At 39.8% G+C, this 21,627-nt stretch overlaps 2 protein-coding genes across 3 annotated transcripts in view; both read right to left on the bottom strand.

The window, feature by feature from the left end:
• Positions 1–21,627, bottom strand: part of LOC136384667 (cytochrome P450 2C21-like) — a 149,424-nt gene that overhangs the window by 19,358 nt on the left and 108,439 nt on the right. The window lies entirely within an intron of this gene.
• On the bottom strand, positions 507–21,561 carry LOC136384481 (cytochrome P450 2C21-like). Of its 2 annotated transcripts, XM_066354692.1 has the most exons (9): positions 21,339–21,558; positions 17,361–17,523; positions 15,824–15,973; positions 12,364–12,524; positions 10,398–10,574; positions 9,302–9,443; positions 6,516–6,703; positions 5,025–5,166; positions 507–889 (listed from the first exon to the last, which is right to left on the bottom strand). In XM_066354692.1, exons 1-9 carry the CDS (start codon positions 21,519–21,521, stop codon positions 708–710), a joined length of 1,488 nt encoding a protein of 495 aa, XP_066210789.1. In that variant the 5' UTR covers positions 21,522–21,558; the 3' UTR covers positions 507–707. The 2 variants fall into 2 exon arrangements, with proteins under 2 accessions (XP_066210789.1, XP_066210790.1); XM_066354693.1 differs by lacking the exon at positions 5,025–5,166 and having other exon boundaries at positions 815–889; positions 21,339–21,561.

Raw genomic sequence — 21,627 nt, 5'->3', positions numbered from 1 at the left:
GGTTTTTCTGCACCTGGTGAGGGTTTTTCTTGGTTTGCCTTGGAAACATCATTGAATTGCTAATGACCCAGAGATTAAAAAAGGATGTCTTTCTGAGGGCGGCCATATTTTTGCGGCTCGGCCAGGACAGGACTGACTGTTGGCAAGGAGCTGTGGCATCCTCCCGAACCCATCCTGTATATGTCTTTAAGTTTCTGTCTATTTTTCATTCAATTTTCTACCATTTCCCACTCAAGACCCTGGAATAGACTTGTCACATGGGTCACAGCAAGGGAGGAAGGGGAGAGAAGCAGATGGTTGCTTATCCTGTGTGTCATGACCAAGAATCCAACTGGGAATGTCCATATGCCGGGTGATGTTCTATCCACTGAGCCCACTGGCCAGGGCTGCCTTTTGATGATTTTAAATGGTATTTGATAAATAGATAGGAGCTTAAATTGATTTAACTAAAGACTTGACAATCTCTTATAATTAGTGCTGTCTGTAGAGTTTAAGGTCATAAAGACTTTCTCTTATGTCTCACACGAGAGGCTTTATAGTTTTATTTTGTACAGGATGGGGGAAATTGGAAGAGACAGAGCTTAGGAATGTCAACTCTCCTGTTCAGAAAGAGGTGGGTAATGGCTCACACACTGAACAGAAAGTGTCTGGCTCATTCAGATGAGGCCGGAGGGTCTTATTCTGCAACCTGGCAGCTTGCCCCTGCTTCAGACTGGAATGAAACAGAGCTTATAGTTGGGCGGTACAGAGCCTATCCCAGAGAGAGCTGGAGTGATGTCAATGTCCTTCAGATCAACCACAGGCTTCAGGGTAAAATGCTGTAAAATGTGGGTCAGTATTAAAAACAGCTCCATGCGGGCCAGGCCTTCTCCAACACAAGCTCTTTTTCCTAAAAATGACACGGAAATTACATATTAATTTAATTCTATTTCTGAGTTAAACACAAAAGGCTCAAAAATATGGAAATGGAAATAAGAAATAAATATATAAGCATATTAATAAAACACTAATTAACTTATGACTTCTCTTATCTACAGCAGAACCTGGTTTCCTTCATTCCCTCAGCACCGACTTCTGTGTGCGTGCTGCAAGAAAGATTCTATTCTGTGCTCCCACGTTGGATTTGCTTTCCTGAGGCTTGTCAGTGACATCTTTCCATGCACACACACACATGCTGACCTACCCCAACTGGCATGAGGCACACACTGTACTTTTCCATGGACAGTTCCAAGGCTCAATAACAGCTTTGTTTCTCCTCATCTCTATTCTAAAGGATAATCTTAATCTTGTCATGTCCCCGCTTTAAAAAATTTCAAGAGCTTATCATTGCCAAGTATAAAAAGAAACCTCAAAAATTAGCCACAGGATTATTATCCACTAATCCCCAAACAGACTGGCAATTTCAGATGTTGTCTCAAATTCCAGGGTCCCTCCACATGGAATAGTCTTCCCTTCTGCTCTGCCTGCTGACACTCTCTACATTTTACTAGATCCTGTTCAGATGTCATTTACTCTATGCAAAATTCTGTGACGTGCTCAGGGTATGTAACTCACCCCCCCATCTGTTCCCACAGCCCTCATTAATGTTCTAACACAGCACATGTCGCATGAAGTTCTAAAATAATTTATCTTTCTCACCCACTGGAATATAAACTCTTAAGGTAAGGCCTTTCATCTTGAAATGATGCCTACAGTGTCAGACAAAAGAGAGTCTGCAAACCCAGTGATATGAATAGAAACCTTGAGCAGGCTCATTTCACAGTAAGAAAGATAAGGCCTTTTACTCTCTCTTCTTCCCTCTGTTTCTCCTTTGGAGTGTGCTGAATATTCTCTGGGTCTCCTTCCTTTCAGGTCCATTCTGTGTGTGTTTGTCTTTGGCGCTTACTCTCTGCTCAAGAAGCTGATTCCTATGACTTGCATAAACCCAGAAGTTGGTTCCTTCTGAGTTCTGAATAAATTCAGAGGATTAGATATTGAAATGGCCAGAGTATTTATTCCTCACTCACACCCTGTCGGATCGCAGTTTAGACAGTGGCTCTATTCCTCTGCCTCTAAACGCATCTCCTGTTGAGGGGCCCCATCCTTCTTTGCTAAAGATCTACTTGGATTCCAGTAATAGCCACCTTCCCCCTTCCCTTTCAACCTATGATGGTGATGTTTTTCCTCTGCTGGTGCCAGCCCCTGAGTGCTTTAGCACCCCTCATTACATCCCTTAATCTTCCCACACCTCAAAAACTGTCTTTGCATTAAACATTTGTGTGTGTGTGTGTGTGTGTGTGTGTGCATGCGCGCGCGCGTGTGTGTGTGTGTGTGTGTGTGTGTGTGTGTGTGTGTGTGTGACAGAGAGAGGGACAGATAGGAACAGAAAGACAGGAAGGGAGAGAGATGAGAAGCATCAATTCTTCGTTACAGCTCCTTAGTTGTTCATTGATTGCTTTCTTATATGTGCCTTGACCGGGGGCCCATAGCAGAGAGAGTGACACCTTGCTCAAGCCAGTGACCATGGGATCATGTCTATGATCCCAAGCTCAAGCCAACAACCTCACGCTCAAGCTGTGAGTCTGCACTCAAGCTGGCGACTTCAAGGTTTTGAACCTGTGTTCTTTGCCTCCCAGTCCGATGCTCTATCCACTGCACTACTGCATGGTCAGGCTCATTAAACTTTCTTTAGTTGACTTCTCTGAGTACGCCACCTATTTCTTTCCAGGACCCTCACAAATTAAAGGAAAGCACTTAAATGATACTTCCTGCAAGAAAATTTCCCTTACCTTCTAAGTACTTTGCCTTCTGCCCTGGCAACACAGAGGACTATAGTCAGGAGCTCCTGACCCTGGCCGGTGGCTCATTCTGTTAGAGCAGTGGTAGTCAACCTGGTCCCTACCGCCCACTAGTGGGCGTTCCAGCTTTCATGGTGGGCAGTAGTGGAGCAACCAAAGTATAAATAAAAAGATAGATTTAACTATAGTAAGTTGTTTTATAAAGATTTATTCTGCCAAACTTAGCAAAAATCCAACATAAAGTACTTGGTAAGTAATTATTATTATATGCTTTAACTTGCTGTAACTCTGCTTTATAAATTTTATAAAGTAAAGTTACTTTCCTACTTTATAAATCACCATTATGGTGGAACCAGAGGGCGATTAGAAAATGTTACTACTAACAGAGATACAAAAGTTGGCGGTAGGTATAAAAAGGTTGACTACCCCTGTGTTAAAGCGTCATCTGAAGTACGAAGGTTGCAGGTTCGATCCCCAGCCAGGGCACATACGGAAAGTGATCAATAAATAAACACTAAGTGGAACAGCAAATGAATGCTTCTCTCTCTCTCTTTCTCCCCCTTTCTTTTTCTGTCTCTCTAAAACAAAACAATACAGCCTGACCTGGTGGTGGCGCAGTGGATAGAGCGTCGGACTGGGATGCGGAAGGACCCAGGTTCAAGACCCCGAGGTTGCCAGCTTGAGTGCGGGCTCATCTGGTTTGAGCGAGGCTCACCAGTTTGGACCCAAGGTCGCTGGCTCCAGCAAGGGGTTACTCGGTCTGCTGAAGGCCCGCGGTCAAGGCACATGTGAGAAAGCAATCAATGAACAACTAAGGTGTTGCAACGCGCAATGAAAAACTAATGATTGGTGCTTCTCATCTCTCTCCGTTCCTGTCTGTCTCTCCCTGTCTATCCCTCTCTCTGACTCACTCTCTGTCTCTGTAAAAAATAAATAAATAAAATAAAACAAAACAATACAAAGATAAAGGAGTCAGAAGCTTCTGTTTGGGCTGCCACAACTGCCCCTCAAAGGCCATTTTGTCTCTTTGGGGTCTCATTGCCTGTTAATGTTGGGGACCAAAACAACAATAGGGTTTTTAGAGTTATTTCCGGGGGACAAAGGTGTGAGGAACTGGCTGCTGCCCAACCCCCCATGTCGCTTGCAAAAAGCTAAGCCCTTCCCCACACCTCCATGTTAGCTGTGATGTTCGCTCCCCCCCCCCCCTGCGTTCCCTGAAGGAAAGACTGGCTTCTTTGTGCATGTTAAGTATTGGTGGGAGATTTTTGCACTTAGTGTAATTCTTGAGTTGCCTTGGAAACTGTAATCAGAAAAGTCATTGGTTTCCTAATGGCCCATTTTGCCCTATAATAAAGGAGGATGCGGTTCTGGGGGCGACCATGTTTTTCTCTGCTAGGACAGTATTTTCTGCTAGTAGTAATTGCAAAGCCCTCCCAAGCCCATCTTTTATATTCTTTAATTCTTTAAGTCTATTTTCTTAATTCCGCACCGTTCCCGCTGGGGACCTGAATATACTCGTTGCGGCTGGCCTGCGGCATGTTAATTTGCCTTCCTCTCTTTCAGAGAGGGGATCTGTTTCTTTTCTTTAATTTTTAAAGAGTTTTTATTTATTTATTTACAGAGACAGAGGGAGAGTCAGAGAGAGAGGGATAGCTAGGGACAGACAGACAGGAAAGGAGAGAGATGAGAAGCATCAGTCATCAGTTTTTTGTTGCGACACCTTAGTTGTTCATTGATTGCTTCCTCATATATGCCTTGACCACGGGCCTTCAGCAGACCGAGTGCAAGTGACCCCTTGCTTAAGCCAGGGGCCTTGGGTCCAAGTTGGTGAGCTTTGCTCAAACCAGATGAACCCGTGATCAAGCTGGCGACCTCGGGGTCTCGAACCTGTGTCCTCCGCATCCCAGTCCGATGCTCTATCCACTGTGCCACTGCCTGGTCAGGTGGATGTGTTTCTTATTCACACTTTATCCTTGGATCTGAGCACGAGTCTGCTGCATACGGTGTCCAGAGTGAAGTGTACTGAATAAACTGACTCTAGGAGGAGCTTTTGGCAATGTCAGTGGTGAATTATGGGACAGAACTCATTGAGCAGCCTCCAATCCAATGAGAAATAACCTGGGCTTTGGGAGTGGTGCCTCTGTCCTCATGCAAATGACAATTTGTCCAGCCCAGGGTAGCATCTATGCAAAGCCCTGCCTCATCTCTTTGACCTCTGATGTGCAAATAGAAAAGAAACTTACTTACCTGCTGAAAAAGGCATGAAGTAGTCACTCTTCTTAAAGTTGCCTCTTTCATCTAAGAAGTGTCCGGGGTCAAACAGGTCTGGGTTAGGAAACTCTTTGTTATCGTGCAGGATAGAAGTCAGAGATGTGAGTATGGTTGTGCCCTGATATAAAGAGAAACAAACAAACCAGATTATAAAGAATGGTATGGAGGCCCTGGCCAGTTGGTTCAGTGGTAGAACATCTGCCCGGCGTGTGGATGTCCTGGGTTTGATTCCTGGTCAGGGCACACAGGAGAAGCGACCATCTGCTTCTCCACCCCTCCACCTCTCACTTCTTTCTCTCTGTCTCTCTGTCTTTTCCTCCTGTTCTATAGCCATGGCTTGATTAAAAATGGCCTCAAATGGGCAGAGCATCGTCCCCTAGTGGTCATGCCTAGTGGATCCTGGGTGGGTGCATGTGGGAGTCTGTCTCTGCCTCCTCTCTTCTCACTAAATGGAAAAAAAAAAAGAATGTTATGGAGTTTAAAAAAAGTCCCTTTATCTAATCCTTTTGTTTATACATCAGGTGATTGAGGTATTAAAAGAATTTATTTATTTCATGTTACAGAACAAATTAATGACCAAGCCTAATAGGTCTTAAACCATATAACGCCAGTCCAAGGCACTGTTCATGGACCCCAAGGCGTTGTCTTCAGTTCGTAGTCTGATATCAGCACTTGTTTTTCAGAAAACTAAGGACACTATCTGGAGTGCACTGTTCTTAATAAATTGCACTGTTGTAAAAAAAGTGCTGATGTGCCTGACCTGTGGCGGCACAGTGGATAAAGCATTGACCTGGAACACTGAGGTCGCCAGTTCGAAGCCCTGGGCTTGCCTGGTCAAGGCACATATGGGATTGATGCTTCCTGCTCCTTCTTCTTTCTCTCTCTCTGTCTGTCTCTCCTCTTTCTCTAAAACTGAATAAATAAATAAATAAATAATTTTAAAAAAAGTCCTGAAGTCACTGAAAATCCAAGTAATTCTTTTTGAAACTGAGTATGAGGTCTTTCTCAAAACTACCTGAGTGGCCGTATTCTTGAAAACCCTGTACTTCCCAATCAGAATGAGAAAATAGTAAGTATCCCTCCTCCTAATGCTTTCTTTCAGTTGACTTGCAGCTTTTCTTTTTTTCATGAAAAGTTTGACAAGTAAGTGACACAGACAGCTGAGGAGACAAGGGGAGGACAGGCTGCTGGCTGAGTGGTGAGCGTAGTAAACACACACTGGAGAGCAGAGACGCGGACAGCAGACTGCGCTAACGGACATGCAGGGTGCACTGAAATCCTCGGGAACGTAAGCGCTATTATATTTATAAAGTAGTGTCAGCAGACTAGAAGGAAAGGAACACAGAGGGTGAGGTGCCTGAGTTTTGAATGTGCAATACCTGTAGAAAGTGAAGCAGACTGTAATTCCACTACAGTGACAGTCGGAATCTGATTCCTAAGGAAAAGTGGAGATGAAATATCTCTCACCTTCGGAATAAAGTATCCTCTGAAGTTAATGTCCCGGGTCACCTCATGGGGCAGGTTGTTGGGAACGAGGTCACTGTATCTCTGGATCTCGTGCACCACGGCGTCCGTGTAGGGCATGCGGCTCCTGTCCTGCATGCAGGGGCTCCGGTTTCTGCCAACCACACGGTCGATCTCTTCCTGGACTTTAGCTGGCAGGGCAGGAATCAGAATGTATGTGAAATGGAACACTCTTGTGAAATGACAGTCTTAATTTTGGTCACATTGTGGCGGGAGATGGGGAGAAAGGAAAACGATGTTTGGCTACCTCCATAAGGGAGAAAAAGAAACAGAATTTCAGTTTCTTGGGCTAATTCGAGTCTCATTAGAGACTTAAATATATGTGCATATAAAATGCAGTTGTACCATGAAATTCACTTCTCAACTTTCTCTATTTTGTGTATTTTTGTTTAATGGACTAGGGGGCCTGGGATCCTGAAGGATCACTACAAACCATGTAGTTTAACCTCTTTGTATATGCAGTTTTTGTTTTATTAAATGTGTAACTTCCAAGGGAGTAAGAGCTTCCCAGTACAGTAAGTGCTTAATAAATAGAGAAATTAAATGAGATGTTTAGTTGACTCAGCATAGAGGAACAAGAAGTTAACATTTATTTAGTGTGCAAAATTTGACAGGCATGCTACACTAGTATATTTCTTTATAATTTCTCAAAATAATTTTATGTGTTGGGCATTAGTTTGTTTATCTAAAAATGAGAAAACAGGCCATCCAGGTATTATGTGGTCTTTTTCATTCCCAAACCCACCATCTTTGAACTTAAATAAGATTATTGAAAGTAAGTTGTGTTAGTGAATTATATTTTTCCTTTACCTATAAAGTATATCATGTTAATAACATATAGCTTAACTAGGAGTATTCACTAGTTAAATACAAATGCTTATTAACTTTCCCTTTGTGGAAAAGACTCTGTGAATGTTAGGAAGTATTATCATCTCCTTAGACAGAAGAGGGCGTCATACGGGGAAAGGTAGTCATGAGTCAGAGGTCACACAGCTATGTGCTAGTAGAGCAGAACCTGCAACCACTGTTGTTAGAGCCTATAACCCATTTTCTCTACTACCAGGTGGCTATTGTGGACATATGGGATGTATCTACCACGTGAAGAACGTGTCTTTTAATGGAGCATCTGAAAAATATGTGGCTTAATAGTTATAAGGAACGAAAGGTTAGGAATTTTAGAGAAGTTTTAGACTTTGCCCTCTCAGTTTGAGAGATGAGTTTTGCTTAGAAGACAGTGGATATATGCAGTGGTTAGGAGGTGCTTATAAAATCCTATGCTTAGCCAAATGTCACAGTGAAAGATAATGATGGCAAGAAAGAAAAGAGAAAATATAAATGGATAGAAAATAGAAAATGAAAATGGAAGAGCTGGGGAAATATGACACACGAAGGGCTTAAATGTGTGTAGGAAATTGTTCCATACAATTGACAGTCATAATTGACATAGGTCTTACAAGAGTTAGTGAGTTTATTTGGCTAAAAGAATGTGTGTCCCATAAAAGAAATACATTGCCATCATATCCCACAATGTGATGTGTGCAAGCAACGTGATTTCAAGGCTGTGCTTGTAAATTGCACCTTTTGGAAAACATCCCAGTTATAATGGAGGACAGGGGACTTTAAACCAAGTAGGAAAATCTGATGCTGATGTTGGAGGGAGAGGCTCATGAGATTTAATTATACTAAAGCTGTCTGCATGTACCAAAGAGAAAATAACATAACAGTGGAGGAAATAACCTCCTAATATGAACTCAATAAAAAAGAGGAGGTAAAATGGCAAAATTGCATTTGTAAGCATAATCATTCTTCTGAGGAAAATTTTGTTTGCCCATTAGGGTATATTTCAAAAGAATTTTTTATTTGTGTCTAACCCTTTGTTTAGAAAGTAAGACACTCCAGTAGGGAAAGATTATGATTTTCTTGAGTCCCTCTTTACCATTGCAAATGCATTTGAGCAGCAATATATTTTGTTTGTTTGACAGAGACAGAGAGAGTCAGAGAGAGAGACAGATAGGGACAGACATGAAAGAAGAGAGATGAGAAGCATCAATTCTTCGTTGTGGCATCTTAGTGTCAATTGTTGGCTTGTTTATTGATTGCTTTCTCATATGTACTTTGACATGGGGGCGCTACTGTAGAGCGAGTGACCCCTTGCTGAAGCCAGTGACCTTGGGCTTCAAGCCATTGACTTTTGAGCTCAAGCCAGTAACCATGGGGTCATGTCTATGATCCCATGCTCAGGTCAGTGTCCCTGAGCTCAAGCTGGTGAGCCCGCTCTCAAGCCACAACCTCAGTGTTTCGAACCTGGGTTCTCCACGTCCCAGTCCAACAGGCTACCCACTGCACCACTGCCTGGTCAGGCTGACAAAGATATATTTATTGGGATATGGAAGGAATATCAAGTGATATCTTTTTAGATGAAGAGAAAGGCTAATCTTTCCCAGATTCTAGGATGACCCTACTTACTTCATCTGGTCTGATGCAGATCAAGGATTATCTACCATTACAGGAAGAACAATAACTTCTGCCCTTCAAATCTCTGCTGCTATTTAAATTTTTTTCTCTTTTTGTACTATAATTTGAATTTAATTTCTCTAATGTTAGGCAGATGTATTAGTTATGAAAAATTTTTTTGAATATTGTCTAGACAGGTGAAGAATGGGAGAGTTATCAGTGCTGCCTGCCAATTTTTACCCGAATTTTATCTTGCCCATCGTCTGTGATCATACCTGTGACCTCTGGGTGTTTTAGCAGAAGCAGGAGTCCATATTTCAGGGTGGAGCTTGTTGTCTCTGTTCCCGCACTAAAAATATCCCACACAGTATAGATCAAGTTTTCCATGGTAAATACAGACTGTTGATTGTGCTTTTCCTAGTAATGATGTATTAAAATAACTGATAATTAGAAGAACCTTAGAGATACTGTGATGTATCTCAATATAACATCATTATTTGTTTAATTTGCTTATTTGACAAATTAATCCAGACATCACAAATGTAATAGCTGAAGGTAAAGTTAGATGAGTTTTTAGGTGTCTTTCAAACAGTTAAAATAAAATCAGAGTTACAAACTTTCCGTAAGTCCTTTCTGATTCCTACTTTCTCACCCATGAGAGTCAATCAGTTCTTTCAAACATAATTTTTATCAAGTCATCATGACTACTCACTGACAGTTATGTGACCTATAGTCTATTTTATCATGTCTAAATTTCTCCTTCAGCCTCCAGAACCACCCACCTGCTAACAGCATCACTATTCCCAATGTCACTGGTCATGACACCGACAACAGTTTCTCAGTTACAATCAAGATAACCTCTGAAAATTTCACACACTTGATCATCATTCCCTAGACCCTTTTTGTCATCTCTGTTCATCTAAGCCAGAATTTCCTCTAAAACTACCTCATTTGGCAAGATTTCCTAGTAGCTTTGCAAGGTAAACCATTCTAGGTTCTTATGCATTCCTGAGTTTCCTCACATGTTCCATCTTGCATTCATGGAACTTATTTTATGAAAGATATATATTGTTTATCATTAATCTTGAATGTGTGTGTACTTATTTGTGGATGTCCTTAAATCTGTTCCAAATAAAGAGCCAGTTTTAACAAGGTAAATATAAAGCCTTGTAAGTCATTTTTTAGTGAGAATTTGGAACTATCTCAAGACACTCATTATGGTTTGTAGAAACAATAGGTTGTACAAGTAGTTAATACATCCTTAGGAAAATGCATTCATTTTATTATCCTAATTTCACTGTGAAAGATTAAAACTAATCCATGAGTCACATCACCAACAAAGATGAAGTTGAAAATCAGGGTCTTTTATACCTTTTCCATTTGAATCAGGAAGTAGTCAATAAAGTCTCGAGGGTTGTTGAGGTCCAGGGATTCCTGGTGTTCTTTTACTTTTTCCAAAATAAATTCCTTCTGTTTAGCAATGTTTTTAAATAATTCATTATGACATCCAGGGAGATAATGTATTAAGTATGGGAACATATTATAGAGCTGAAAGTTAAAGAACCATTCATTAATTCACTCAGCAAATTTTTATAGACCTATATTATGTGTCAGACACTTTGTTATATGCTGAGCAGCTAAAGATGAATAAGACATGCATCCTGCACTGGGACATACTTGGAACTTGAAAGAAAAGGAACTGGCCTGACCAGTGGTGGTGTAGTGGATAGAGCATCATCTTGGGATACAGTCGAGGTTTCAGACTTGTGTGTGGGCTCACTAGCTTGAGTGCTGGTGACCAGCTTGAGCATGGGATCATCACCATTAGTTGATGGTCACTGGCTTGAACTTAGAGGTCTTTAACTTGAAGCCCAAGGTCACTGGCTTATGCGCAAGGTCGCTAGCTTGAGCAAGCAGTCACTGGTTTGGCTGAAGCCCCCACTTTCCGGTCAAGACACATAAGAGAATCAATCAATGAAAAACTAAAGTGCCGCAACTATGATTTTATGTTTCTCATCTCTCTCCCTTCCTGTCTCTCTCAATTCATCTTTTTCTCTCTCCCTCTCTCCCTTTTTCTCTTTTATGTGTGTGGAAAAAGAAAATGGATAACAGTAAATATCCAGAGTTATAGGACAACAGGATACACAAGTTACAAAGTAGTTTTAAAACCTTTAAATTCTTTTCCTAACCACAGTTCTCTGAAAGTATTAAGAAGCATACCACCTCTTTCCAAATGAGGATACTGAGGTTGAGAAAGGCTACTCCACCACTCTGTGACACCAGCCTAGTGACAGAGCTAGAACCCAGTGTTCCTCCCAGTTTACCCTACACATATTTCTACAGTCACCTAAAAAGTTTGCTCTCATACCCTTGTTTTGTAATGAAGATACCGTGCATCAGGAAGATTAAGGAATGCTCAAGTTACTTAGCTTATTTTATTCTGGCATTTACACCTTCAAGAATATGCACACTGCCTTATTCATTAGGCCATTCCCAATCCTGGAATTTACTGACTCTTCTTTAGCTGGCTCCTACATGATCTAATACCCTTGGTAGGTAGGCACTGGAACAATTTATTTGGCTGGTAGCTTGTATCAAACTAGAAAGAGAACCGAGAAATCTAGATTCTAGGTCTAGTTCATTCTTTGTCATGGTTGCTTTGGACAATATGCTTAATATCTGTTGATGATCCAAAAATGAGAAGTTGATTATTTGTTCTCCAGGGTCCTTCCCAGGTCGAACATAACATGAGCTTATGATTCACATAGATTATTAGTTGTTAGTGATTGCATATTATAGGTTACTAACATTCTCTGACAATGCAGTATAGTGAGAAATACATTTTACGCCACCACCCTCTTCATCTACAGATGTAAAAATCAGAAAAAACTTTTCTCAGAAAAATACCTTGATATCATTTGATGCACTATGAGATATTTTTCTTTTTATTACTATGTTTAATGTTTTAAATTTAAAAATTTTTAAAGATTTTATTTAGTGATTTTAGAGGGAGGATAGAGAGAGAGAATGTTAGAAGAAGTAAGAAGCATCAACTCATAGCAGTTGCTTTTCATATGTGCCTTGACCAGAGAAGCCCAAGGTTTTGAACTGGTGATCTCAGCATCCCATGTCAATACTCTATCTACTGCACACAACAGGCTTGGCTTAAATTAAATTTTAACACACTGAATTGATTCGATAACCCACTGACTGGTTACTAATGACAGTTTGAGAAATATTGCTTCAACCATTTTGAAATAGGCTAACGAGATCGGTCGGCATGAGCAATGGAATAGTCAGAGCATTATTTCCCATTGAGAGAGAACCTTGACTTTACCTGTATCCAAGTGGTGTTCGAAAGTCTGAAATTTTCATCAAAATAATGTATCAAGGTTAGAAATTGCTCATCATTGTATTCAAAACGGTTCTGGAAAATAATGGAGCAGATCACATTGCAGGGAGCACTGCCCATAAGGAAAGAGGGGTCACAGGGAGCCTCTGAAAAGAAAGTAAGTCAAAAGTTAGAGCGCAATTTCCATTTAAATCTTAAGTTGACTGTTTAAAATACTTGAGAAGAGTGACTAACAAGATTTTTTAAGTTAGGATCTAAAAGATCCAGACATCACTATAAACTCAACATGTGTAAAATAAAATGTATTGTGTTTCCCCAAGTAAAAATGTCTAATCCAGTCCAATTTATTTATTAATTTCCCTCAAGTATTTATTTATTTATTTTTTGGTATTTCTCTGAAGCTGGAAATGGGGAGAGACAGTCAGACAGACTCCTGCATGCGCAGGACGGGGATCCACCTGGCACGCCCACCAGGGGCGACGCTCTGCCCACCAGGGGGCGATGCTCTGCCCCTCCGGGGCGTTGCTCTGCCAGGACCAGAGCCACTCTAGCGCCTGAGGCAGAGGCCAAGGAGCCATCCCCAGCGCCCGGGCCATCTTTGCTCCAATGGAGCCTTGCTGCGGGAGGGGAAGAGAGAGACAGAGAGGAAGGAGGGGGGAGATGGAGAAGCAAATGGCCACTTCTCCTATGTGCCCTGGCCGGGAATCGAACCCGGGTCCCCCGCACGCCAGGCCGACGCTCTACCGCTGAGCCAACCGGCCAGGGCAAGTATTTTCTTATTTACATCATTCTCCTAATAAGAACCACAAGGTAATTCACAAGGAGGTCCTTTAAAAAATGCTTTTAAATTTTTGTTTATTTATTTTACAATATTATTGACTACATTTTTTTTATGAGAGCAAGAGAGAGAAAGGGGGAGAGATGAGAAGCATCAATGTGTAGTTGCAGCACTTTATTTGTTCATTGATTGCAATCATATCTTTTAGTGTATTCGTATATTTACTACATTATGTAAATTATTATGTTTTCACAAAGATGATGCCCAAGAAGTCATTCTACTTCATTATGTTAAACTAAATGTTGAAAATTTTACAATAACATAAGAACCTAAAATCTTGAACTGCAAAAAAACCCGTAGCTTACAGAGAAAAACTAATGTCAGATTTGAGATCAGCACACTCGAGTTAGGTAAGAACAAGTGTTTTTGTGGATGCAACAAAATTTTGTTCCCCAGTGTCGTGTTTTCTATGCTGTACTTTACATCCCCATGACTATTCTGTAACTCCCAGTCTGTGCTTCTCAGTCCTGTCACCTTTTTCACTCCGTCCCCAGCCTCCCTCTCCTCAGGCAGCCATCAGTCTGTCCTCTGTATTTATGAGACTATTTCTGTTTTGTTCATTATACTGCTCTTTAGATGCTGCATATACGTTAAATCATATGGTACTGTCTGTCTCTGACTGGCTTATTCCACTCAGCATAACACCCTCGGTCCATCCATGCTGTCACAAAGAATAACATTTATGGTAAAAATATCTTTAAAAGTGTAAAATTTAGCCCTCAGTGTGGACACTTCTTCAAGAATATCAGGAGACTGTGGAGACATGAAATCTTATTTTACAAAACAAAGTTGACAAACTTTGGGTGTGTTTTTCTTGTAGAAGAGAAGAATAATGAGAGAATTTGGAGTTACAGTCAGATATTTCAAAAAATATGTTGTAGTATATGAAACAGGCTTTCTACATGTAATAATGAATATGACTCCCATTTTTTTGGTATTTGGCTCTGACAGCTTTTAAGCCTTATATTTTCTTACTCTTCTCACATCTGGACAATCTGATAATAAAAAAACGCTCAAGTGTTCCCTCCTTTGGCACAAGCAGAGTGTTTAAACCACACACCCTGGCTGGCACAGGGAACCCGCATCCACACCTCACCCCCTAACCACCATTTCTCAATCCAGTGTCCTTTCTCTGCTCTCTCATGCCATTTTGGGATCTTCTTAAGAGCCACCTTGCCCTATAGAGAAAGCATCATTATCAGTTGTGGGATTCAGCTGGTTTTCAACCGTTCGGCAAAACTACTATCTAATACATATTTTGTTGAGTTAGGCGAACCTTTATTAAGGTGGCACTTGTAACCAAGGTTCTCTCTAAGGTGGGCACCTGGGCAGTCACCCAATAAGGTGACTCACATTCCTTATGCTTTTTAAACTTTCATCTGTGCAACAGCATGTTCTAAGCTTCCTTATTATTGTTCATTCAGTCCATAGGTGAAAACAATTGAAAGTGAGGACACCAATCAAGAAGCAAAATGGAAATATCTTAAATAACAGTTTTATTGTTTTATGTCAGATATTATTTAATATTTTATCATTAATATTTTAAAACTCTTATGAGATAATCTAGTTTTGTATATCTCTTTTATTTTTCTAATTTAAGTATTAAATGCATGAAATAATTAACTACTTTTCAGTATATCTTTTTTTTATCCTGAAAATAGTCATTAAGGCAGAGAACCAGTTGTTAAATTATTTGAATCCAACCACTGATCATTATGAGTAATAAAACTTTTTCATATCCTATTGGGGTGTGTGTGGTACCTTCAATATCAACATCTAAACCAAATTTTAGGTGGGAAGCCCGTCCTTTCTCTAAGTGGTAACTGCCACAACACTGAACCTCCAAAAGGCAAAATCTCAGCAGGGACCAAATAGCAGAAGTTACAAGGAAAAATGCTTCTGCTCAACATGTGAAAGAAACTTCCAACAGTTATAGTTACCCCAAGATGAAACAGGCTGTCCCAACAGAGTGAGGTCCCACAGCTAGGGGGAATCAAGCAGAACCTGAGTGGTCATGGGTCAGGAAACTGAGAGAAGGTCACATTCACTACGGGAAAAGACCCAGTCAATAATAATTCTGCTTGAAATATAAATCAAGTGCACAAAATCATTTTCCAGATAATACTTATCAAAACCCAACATTTGTTGACTTATTAATTCCATTTTCAAAATTATATTCTAATAAATAGTCAAAGATATGCAATGATTCATATGGATTGCATTTTTTTTATATTAATAGCAACAAAGAACTAAAACAGTTTACTTGTCACAGCCCCTGGAATGAGAAAGAACTTTTGTGTCCCACTGCCATACCTTGCCCATTTATAACACTCTTGGCTTCTTTCTTTGCTCTTTGCTCCTTACACTGCTGTGGAAAGAGCTGGATCCTGGGTGACACTGGAAGCCACATGCTGAAGATGTCAAAGCACCTATTAACCTGGTACCTGGAAAAGCTGTTGTGCCAACCACTTCCCTCTTCTTACTGGTTGTGAGCAAAATGTAAACTTCCGCTACACTTGAGCCATAGCTCTCTGTGCTCTATTGGTAATTGTAATAGCATTCAGTCTACCCAAACTGTTTTTGTTAAGTACATAGAGAAAAACGCACCATTGGTTTTCTTTAATTCTTCCACCAGACACAGGGCTTCCTCTTGAATTCTGTCTTCAATAGTTTTCTTTCCCATTCCCATGTTCCGTAAAACCGTGAGGGAGAAACGCCGGGTTTGCTTCCATACTTCTCCATTGCTGAAAACAACTCCTATCAGGACAAAAAGTAAATAAAAAAGAATAACTTTCATTTTCATTAACTCTAGCTGAGAGTCTTGATCTCAGGAAATGATAATGTCGCTTAAGCAGAAAAGTTACTTTAATGGAGCCAGTCTCAGAAGTTCCCACTGACCCTACTCTGTCTGCTTTCTCTCTCACCCCAGCCTAGGAGCTCATTATCAAGACTTGGTTTTTCATATTACTAAACTCTTCTTCTCCATTAACTCCTCTAAACCTCACAATAACTCTGTGAGCCAGTGATTTGTCCCCATTTTACTGAGAAGAATGCTGAAGATCCTGGAGGCAAATGCTTGTTCCTTGATCACACAGCTAATAAATCACAGTGAGTTCAAGTAATAGGTTCAAATTTCATGACCAACTTCTGTGCATCGTAAGTGAATTTTAGGGGCAGTAACAAAGGGAGCCAATTCTTGAAAGAAGGAGAGACAGCTTTGTGCATTGGAAGGAAGTTCATGAAAATCAATTCTGCAGGTAAGGGACACAGCCATAGTCCTTCTAACTTCAACATTTCCTCTCTATTTGGGAAACACCTTCCATGAAATGTGGTCTTAACACCAAAGAAGTTCGACATCAGACTTCCAGAGGCTCAAGACCAGACTGGTAAGGAAGCAACACTTGTAGGAAACTTGTCCAAGAATATTTTCGAGAACATGTGGAGGAGGAAAGAACTCTGTTTAGGCTTTATCTCTTTTTGCTGGAAACCAGTGACCCTCCAGAAGGCTGGACAGTATAAGATTTGCTCCAAAAACAAATGGAAGATAGTTCAAGTCTTTTATTTAAAAAGCTTTTTCCACTATCAGTTTGAATCCATTCTTACTACATATTTCTCTACAATCCTCTGTTCAGAGAATATTTGTGTTTTATGCTCTCTATTCTATTGAATTCAAATATTTATCTTTTTTAGAAGAGAAGAAGATTAAAGGTAAGGTTGAAAATATTCCAGGTTTATGTTGATTCCATGCATACTGTGCAAGCATTCTACAGTAATCTCTTGGCAACCATGACTCAGAACAAAAAAGCAAAATATTTGGTGAATTGAATAATTTAGTCTATTTCCTTTTCCCTTTTCTCTCTGTCTTTTTCTCATTCTTACCAGGCTATAATTTAAAATGAACATGGCTTAGTCACAAATTTATAGAACATTAGTGGTTAGTTGGTTTGCTTTCATTGGATTTATTGTTTCCTAGGGGCATTAAGTCACTCATAATTTTAAATATAGATTAATTATCCCTTATAGAAAATTTTGGAATGATGATATTTCCATAAGTGTCTCTAAATGCTTAAAGTTTCTCAATTCCTTAGCCTATTCAGAATCTTTGCAACTTAAATCCACACACATTTCCCAAATTGAAGCATACCTAATCCCGGTATGATTTTCTCTATCACTGGTAAACGGCCTCTTGCAGCAAACTCTTCTCCCCGATCGATCAGGGCTTCCTTCACTGCTGCGTAGCCATGCAGCACCACAGTGGGCTTTGTGCCCAGATACACAGTGAACACCGGGCCATAGACTTCTGCTAGCTAGGGATGGAACAGGAGATGCAAGAGGAGTGAGAATTTCAAAGCGAAAATGTAGGTAAGTGAGAGAAATATTTTTAATCTTACGGATGAGACATTTTAATATTTATTTCCCCATTATAAAAAATTTCCATTTCTAGACCTGGTAATTTAATAAGAAATCACATTACTTAAATGGTAATTATCATTATATTACAGTGTGTCCGTAAAGTCATGGTGCACTTTTGACCAGTCACAGGAAAGCAACAAAAGATGATACAAATGTGAAATCTGCACCAAATAAAAGGAAAACCCTCCCAGTTTCTGTAGGATGATGTGGCAGCATGTGCGCATGCACAGATGATGATGTAACACCGTGTATACAGCGGAGCAGCCCACGGCCATGCCAGTTGAGATGTGGACGGTACAGAGGAAAGTTCAGTGTGTTCTGTGGCTTGCTAAATTCGAATCTGTTACCAAAGTGTAACGTGAATATCGGCGCGTTTATAACGAGCCACCAGATAAGAATAACATTACTTGGTGGGATAAGCAGTTGAAGGAAAGCAGCAGTTTGGTGGAGAAACCCCGTTCTGGTAGGCCATCAGTCAGTGATGAGTCTGTAGAGGCTATATGCGATAGCTACCTAAGGAGCCCTAAAAAATCTGTGTGTGAGCCCTCATCAAACTGCACTGAATAGATATGAAACTGGGAGAGTGTTCCTTTTTTTGGTGCAGATTTCACATTTCTATTGTCTTTTGTTGCTTTCCTGTGACCGGTCAAAAGTGCACCATGACTTTACGGACACACTGTATTAGTAATAATGCTATCATTATTATCACGATCAATAGTTATCCTTTTTTCAGCTTCTACTATGTGACTATCAGTCATAAATTTTATTCATATTTAATTAATTTTTTTCTGTCAAACCTCTTATTGCTCCAAATTTCTCCTTCCTTCTTATACTTAACATAAGTAATATGTTTCTCCTGTTTGAAGGATGTTTTTCCATGTTGCCCCACGTGTAGACAAATAAGTGTCCCTTATTATCTATTTCCTACATCTTCTTGTTAGCACCAGAAGAATTATATATGAATAAAACCTCCACGTTTTATTAATGCATAAACATGGCAGCCTAATGTCAGATCTTTCCCAGATTCCCTGTGTGGCCATGTGACTAAGCTTCAATGAACTGATGTTAGCAGAAGTGATGTGTGCAAATCCTACACTGTTGCACAAATGATCCCACATGCTCTACCTTTCTGCACTTACTCATGGATTGAGATGATAACATGGGGAAGGCCTCACTGTGACCATGGAAATGAAGACAATAGCTTAGGGACATGAGATGGTAAACAACAAGATTGAGAAAAACTGGTTCTCTAAATAACCTTGAAGAAGAGAAGCAGACCACCATTAATCATTTCTATATTATATGAAAGGTAGAAATAAACTCTTGTCTTCTTTAAGCCATTCCATTATTGGGGTCTTTCTCTTATGGTGTCTTATTCAGTATACCAAATAATATAAGACTTAAACTCTTTCCAACAGTTCAACGTTTGAATCCTTCTGCTACCTTACAATTCCTTCTCCAGAGTGATCTCTTACAAGGTTAATGCTAACATCACTATCCTTTAAGCATGTCCATGGCATCAAATTGTTCTTATGCTAAAGACAAAGATTCTTAAAATCCTTGTAAGGCCCACATGCTCTGGTCCTGTAGACCTCTTCAATCTCAACTCACACTACATTTTAACTTATTCTCTGGGCTACAAGCGAACTGGTCCTTTTTCAGAGACCTAACAAGTAATTCTTCTCCAGATTGAAAAAGGCTGGAACAAATTTGTTATCTGGTTTTTGTCTGGTTAATGCCCAATCATTCCTTAGTGCTTAGCTCCAATTTAGTTCTTCAGAGAACCGTTTGCTGCCGGCGGCTCCTTTTAGTCCTCTCAGCTACATGGCCTCTTCTGCTGGGTCCCTTCTACATAGTTAACAATCATTAATGTATTTGTATTATTATATCATAATTCCATAATGCTAAGGTCTTTTTTGTTGTTGTTGTTCAGCACTGATGATCTCTAACACACATAAAAACTACTAAAATCTTACCATTTGAAACAGCATGTATGGATTAGAGGTTATTATGGTAAGTGAATAAGTCAGTGAGAGAAAGGCAGATACCATATGATTTCACTTATATGTGGGGTCTAAAGAACAAAATAAACAAAATTGAAACAGACTCATTGACACAGAGAACAGAATGTTGGTTACCAGAGAAGAGGGGAGTTCAGGGACTGGGTGAAAAGAGAAGGGATTCAGTAAAAATTGGTAGTCACCAAATAGTCACAGGATGTAAAGTACAGCATAAGAAATATGGTCAATAATATTGTAATAACTATGCATGGTGCCAGGTGGGTACTGGAAATAGCAGGGGGAACAATTTGCAAAGTATATGATTGTCAGATTATTATGCTGTACACTTGAAACTAATACAAAATAATACTAAAAAAAAATCTCTAGGACCTAACATGGAGCCTAATACAAAGTAGTCATTCAATAACTTGTTGAATAGATGATACACTAATAACTTGTGCAAAATAACTATTATTCACTTTTTAAAGAAATGGAAATTGAAGCTCAGAGAGATTTTCTAAATTTCCCAGAGTTGCAAGTGAACAAATGGATAGGCTGGAGTGCTGACACAATCCCTTCTAAACCAGAGCCCAGAACACAGGAAGAAAAAGTTTCCAGGGGCAGTGCTGTGGTAACTACTTGTCTCAGGGAAGACAGATTTCAGAAAATCGCTTCAAGGTTTCGGAAGCTATTGCCATATAAATAGCTTAGAGCAGAAACTCATTCATTGAGCAGATATAATAGAAACTGTAAAAGTTCCTGAATATTTAGTCACTTCATTAACTTCACATCAGTGTGTGCTTTTAGAAAAATTTTAGTGTTGTGACTCTGTAAATCAGTAAAGTTTTTTGTAATTGAAAGTAATCTCATTGCCATTAGAGTTCAGGAAAATAGAATTAGTAAAAAGAAGACCCAGGTCACAATATGGGCAGGGAATTCCTACTTTGGGCAATTTCAACAATCACCTCATAGCTTTTATTCCCTTCTGGCCACCTTCTAACTATACACCACTTAAAATTACATCTGGTTCTTGAGCAGGTGGCTCGACAGATTATCGTCCTGGTGCACTGAGGCTGCGGGTTTGATTCCTGGTCAGGGCACGACGTAAAAGCAAGCAATGAGTACACAACTAAATAGAAAAACTAAGTGGAACAATAAGTTGATGCTTCTCTCCTTCTTTCCCTCTCCTTTCTTCTCTCTCTCTTAATCAAAGGAAAAAAATTTAAATAAATAAATAAGTAAAATCATGTCTGACAGAAAAGGACAAGGACCATATGATTTCACTATATGAGTGCTATAAAACAGAAAACAGCAAATGAAAAAACGAAACAAAGAAACAAACAAAATCATAGACAAACAGTATGGTAGTTACCAGAAGGGAAGCAGGGATAAGAAGAAGAGGAAGAGGGTAGTGGGGTTGAAATGTACGGTGATGGAAGGAGACTAGACTTCGGGTGGTGGTCACACAATGTAATCAACAGATGATATAGTAGCGATCTGTATACCTGAAACCTGTAAAGTGTTATTAATCAATATTGTCTCAGTATATTTAATTAAATTAAAAAATAAAACTATCTAGATGTCCAATGAACACTTCCTTTTAAAACTACTTCTGTAAAGCATGGTGTCTGGGACCATATTTTACTTAGATATAAGCCTGTCTCATTTACTCCTTGCAAACAATTGGAAGAAAATAAATCATACTTAACCTTGTTGAAGGAACTGTTGATGTCACTGGCATTTATCTGTAGAATATTTCCAATGATGGGGAGAGGAGTAGGGCCAGGCGGCAGCTTTCCTTGGGCATAGCTTCGGTTCCGTAGAAAAAGGAGGATCAAACAAGAAAGGCAAATCGCTAGGACTATGAAGAGATCCATTAAGGTGCTTTGCATAAATGCAATTGAAACTCTATAACCCAAAGATTTGATAAATACTGAGTGCAACTGACCTCCCAATTCAGTACCAAGTCTGTGACCTTTTGGGTAAATATTGTTTTAT

Source organism: Saccopteryx leptura, chromosome 13 (assembly GCF_036850995.1).
Source record: "Saccopteryx leptura isolate mSacLep1 chromosome 13, mSacLep1_pri_phased_curated, whole genome shotgun sequence".
Classification (NCBI taxonomy): Eukaryota; Metazoa; Chordata; class Mammalia; order Chiroptera; family Emballonuridae; genus Saccopteryx; species Saccopteryx leptura.
This window is presented reverse-complemented; position numbering and strand designations above follow the sequence as displayed.